The sequence below is a fragment of the Gossypium arboreum genome, chromosome 12 (assembly GCF_025698485.1).
Source record: "Gossypium arboreum isolate Shixiya-1 chromosome 12, ASM2569848v2, whole genome shotgun sequence".
Classification (NCBI taxonomy): domain Eukaryota; kingdom Viridiplantae; phylum Streptophyta; class Magnoliopsida; order Malvales; family Malvaceae; genus Gossypium; species Gossypium arboreum.
In genome coordinates, this window is record NC_069081.1 from 12,213,295 (window position 1) to 12,217,999 (window position 4,705).

The 4,705-nt window shown below is 28.7% G+C and overlaps 1 protein-coding gene across 1 annotated transcript; it reads left to right on the top strand.

Annotated features, from left to right (window-relative positions):
• Positions 1–3,330: 3,330 nt before the first annotated feature.
• LOC108472870 (ras-related protein RABA5d-like) lies at positions 3,331–3,651 on the top strand. Its single transcript, XM_017774431.1, has one exon. The coding sequence runs from the start codon at positions 3,331–3,333 to the stop codon at positions 3,649–3,651; it is 321 nt and encodes a 106-aa protein (XP_017629920.1).
• Positions 3,652–4,705: the final 1,054 nt, after the last annotated feature.

The window sequence follows — 4,705 nt, forward strand, 5'->3', positions numbered from 1 at the left end:
AAATCTCTGAAGAAATTCGTTAAATTTGAATGGGATATCTAAGCTTATCATCTTTTATCTTTTAAATGTCTTTCTTCTGCCTACCTTTCACTTAGTAAAGCATTACATTTGGACCATTTCAACTCTTCTTATTACTATTTTAAGTTAAACCTAAAAAAGGAATAGGTTCTATTTCCTAAACCCATAACAAAACCTACCCTAAATCAGACTTAATTATGTAGGTTCAATTCATTTTCCTATACTTAATAAAAAATTAACAACAGACTTAAATCACCAAATAAAGTTAGAGGCATTTGAAGTTTGAATGACATTTATGATTTTTCTCTTATTCCCACAACTTATTCTAGACCGTTACAAAAAGAAGTTAACTAATGAATAAAAGTGACAAGAAAATATGTTGATGGTAGGGCCCATAACAAAAACTTGTTCATGTGTTCACATCACTAAATCCAATCCAATCACAACCGTACAAGCATCTATACTTTAGAACAAGATGTAATGCAAGAGAATCAAACTTTTTACTTTTCTAGCTTATGTTTGGTGGGCCTAAGAGCCAAACTACCCCAAACAATAGCATCATCGGACTTGGCCAAGAATATGTTCCTTTTGTTTTCATTAGAAAAGGCTTTGTACATAAATCCAATGCATATGTCTTTTTTCCCCATCATTTTTTACCCATTAGTCAACAAATTAGAAGCCCTTTAATCATTAGTACATTATGATTCTTTGATATTCCTCTAATCACTTTCCGTCATAGATGACATTTTTAACCAATTTAGTTAATATTGCAGCTATTCTAAAGTATTTTGACAATTTATTTTACAATAATGTGATACTTAATTTTAAAATATTTTTATTTTTGCTAATAAGATACTACTACGTTAGCAACTAATGTTGATGTGGTAATGTCATGTCAACAATCATCTCTAGTGTTGTGTATGTTAATGGTCACACCAGTGTTGCTATTAGTTTCTAACGATTGATGTTGATTAAAGGGTCTCATTGGTTAAAATTATCAAAAGTTCAAAGGAATTTTTTTTTTGAAAAAAAATTGAGGAATTATTTTAGCAATAAGCAAAAGAAAGAAAAGAATCTTGTTTCATTTTCCTTAATGCAACAAAAATTATGTTGAAATGATGTTAATGCAAGGTAAGTCCTGCTTTAGATCCTCCATATAATTTAAAATCTTATGAAATCTTTAAAACCAGTTAAGATTGCATTTTTTTTTCTCAAAAAAATTCAATACAAACCAAGTTTCGGCTTTAGGTAATTTCCACAATTTTTTTGACAAGTTTTTCTTTAAAATTGCATGCATATTTATTTCTAAAAATCATCATGTCTTTAAAAATTTTCGGAAAATGAAAAAAAGGTTTTCAGGTTTTGTTTTTCTATAAAAAAAAAAGTTTAATACGATCAAAACAATTGAAAACGGAGAGCCATTGATGATCGGAGAAGGCCATAACCTCCGGTAAAATTCTTAAACAAATAATATTGTTTTTATAAAAAGTAAAAGAATATTAGAGATAACATGTAGTATTGGGGAAAAGGCTGAAAGAAATTAGGGATTTTTGGAGGGTTTTAGTGGCCAGGTTCGAGCTGAGAAATTTTGTCCAACCAATAGAATAATTTGGGCCCAGTCCAACTAAAGGTTCATTTCTTTTCTCCAGCACTGTTTTATGGTGCAATTATGGAAACTGGTTTTAAAAGCTTTTTTATGGTAAAAGAGAATTACATAGGAAATATTGCATTTTAAATCTATTTTCGTTTTAAATTTATTCCTTCTCTATTAATTTTATTTATCCAAATAATTTTTTCCACAAAAGGTAATTTCTATTGTTTATTTATTTATTTTAATGAACTTCTCTTATTGAAGTAGATAATCTTTTATTATTTAAATAAAACCTGATTTTATGTATCCTATTCAAATCTAATGTAGTTTTAAAATAAAATTACAACACAGTAGCTCAACTATTTTTAATATTTCATTTTTATTTATTTAATATTATTACCACGATTGATTTGGTCAAAGCATCACTCTAGTTCCTATATTATCCATAAGAGAGTAAACAAATCATTCTACTAAAAAATAAGCAATTAAATCTCTCTACTTTTAAAATGAAAGAGAAATGATAAATTCGATAATGGTGCTAATGGATATAATCAAAATTAATAATGTGGTATGTAATGCCCCAAATTTTCTAGTACAATGTTTGGCATTGTTCTAAGATTCGTTACAGTGAAATTTTTTAAAAAAATCAATAAGGAGAATTTTGAAGGAGTTATAATAAGTTGTGGTCATAGATTTATGAATAAAGTTGTGTATGTGGAAATGTAGAAAAAAATTAAATTGAATAAAATAAAAGTATAAGGATTAAATTATAAATTTTTAATTTTTTAAAAATATTTAAAATTCAATTCTGACATGGTTGGATAACGTTATGGAACTTTATGATGTTATGAGGATTTAATGTGTTAAGTATCTTATTGAATATAATAATGTGAAGTGATAAGAAAAAGGTATTAAATATGTAAATTTTCCATTAAAGGATAATTTGGACTTTTCAAGAGAATTATATTGAGAATTTATTTTATATGTATAGAGAATGGACAGCCATAGATTCTATAACTTTTAAATCATGGATTAATGTGAGCCAATCATTTGATTTTTGGGTTTGGGTTTGACTTGTGAATAAAGAAAGAAAGACAACCAAAGCCTTCGTTTTTTCTTCTTGTGCCATCCCACTCCATGAGAGAAGAGGAAGATTACTTTATCTTCTCACATTCTTTATTCTCTCTTTAATCTAATAAAAATTTCATTACCCATTATTATTGGAGTAAATTGTTGTTGTTATTCTGATTCATTGTCACTGGGTTAATTATGATTTTTTATCTTTGTCATTAAAATTAAAGGTGATCATAGCTCGTAAAAAAGCAGTTACTTTTTTTTCTATTTATATATTTAGAAATTATTCTCGTGTCCTTATTATAGTTTTGACATAAAATATTATTTGAATTATATTATTACAAAGGTAAAGTACACTAACAATTGCTCAACTTTTAAAAAGTAACAAATCAGTCCTAGTAACCATTTTTTGCTACAGGTATAACAGAAAAGTGACCTGTCATTTAACTGACCATGCTGGAGTCCTTGCTGTCATTTAACCAGTCACGTTAGAGGGTTTACTGTCATTTAAATAGATCCATTTAAAAACCTTAGTTGGGCAATAGAAGAAGAAGAAAAGAGAAAGAAGAGAAAAAGAAAAAGAAAAAAAAAAGACGAGGAGGAGAAAAAGAAACCCTCGAAGAAGCCCTCACCGCAATGGCGAAACCATGTCAGACTATAATGAAGATTCCAACGAAGAAGAATACCTTCTCAAAATAGTCATAATCAGAGACTTCATAGTCAGAAAATCCAACCTCTTATCCCGCTACACTCGTAATGAATTCAACCCACATTCAAAAACCACCATTGGAATCAAGTTCCAGACTCAAAGCATGCGAATTGACAGTAAAGAAGTCAAAGCTCAGATTTGGGACACCACCAGCCAAGAAAGGTTTTCTGCCGTCACTTTAGCTTATTATAAAGGTGCTGTCAGTGCTCTTATTGTTTATGATATTAGTCGTAGAACTACCTGCGATAGTGTCGGTTGACGAACTCAAAAGTAATTTTTTTCTACTTTTTTCTAGATACCTTTTCCTTAGTTTTTTATTTTCAATTTGGGTTTTTGCCCCATACCATTGACGCCCCATACCAAATTAAAATCCATGTCGTTTTTGTGTTATTGTGGAAACTTCTCTTTTGTTAGTGTTCTTTTTTCCCTAAACTCGAAACCTAAAGTATCAATCATTTAACCTTCAATCGTTCAATCTTATCCTTACCTTAACAGTTTCAATCTTTTAATTGTCCACCACTTAATCCTAAAATGTTAAAGGCAGATGATTTTCTTTTCTTATCTTAATCTCAATTGATCCTTTCTTTCTTTCTTTTTTCTTTAATCCTAATCAATCTTTTATTTTCTTTTCCCTAAACTCGTCCAAACCTTAAATCTTTTGGCTTCTCGTCTAACTTGGCAAGTTAACTGACCACGTCACCTGTCCTGTTAGGCTTGTAATGGAAAATGTTATTGGGTGACTAATTTGTCACTTTTCAATAACGTTAGTGACTAATTTTTATTTTTTTTTTAAGTTGAGTGACTTGGTTGAAAGTTGAGTGGTTGTTTTCTTATTAAAATCAAAGTTGAGTAGCTATTGGTGTACCTTACCCTATTATAAACTACCCACATGTTTTACAATTACTATTTCCAACCAAATTTTTGTTTTGAATGTTTTTTTGTGTTTGCTTAACCCAACCAAAGGAGATGCGAGTAACTTACTGAGTAGTTGACTTAAGTCATTCTTTTTTAATATTTTTAGAGATTCTTATTTTATTCGTGAATGTGAGAAGTCTGAAAGTTATGATTTTAGACATTATCTTATCTTTGTATAGCTTTCAAGACTTTTGAAATGTTCATATTTTTTATACTATTAGACAAGTTTAAGCTATATTTTTTTTATTTTCTTTGTTTGTTGTATAGTGGAAACTTATTTTTAAAACAAAAAGTGGTGAATATTTTATGAAATCATGTCTCTTTAATTTTTTACGTTAAATGTTTTGGTTTAATTTAGTTTTATATACTCAAATATAACATTGCATTATTGCAGGTTT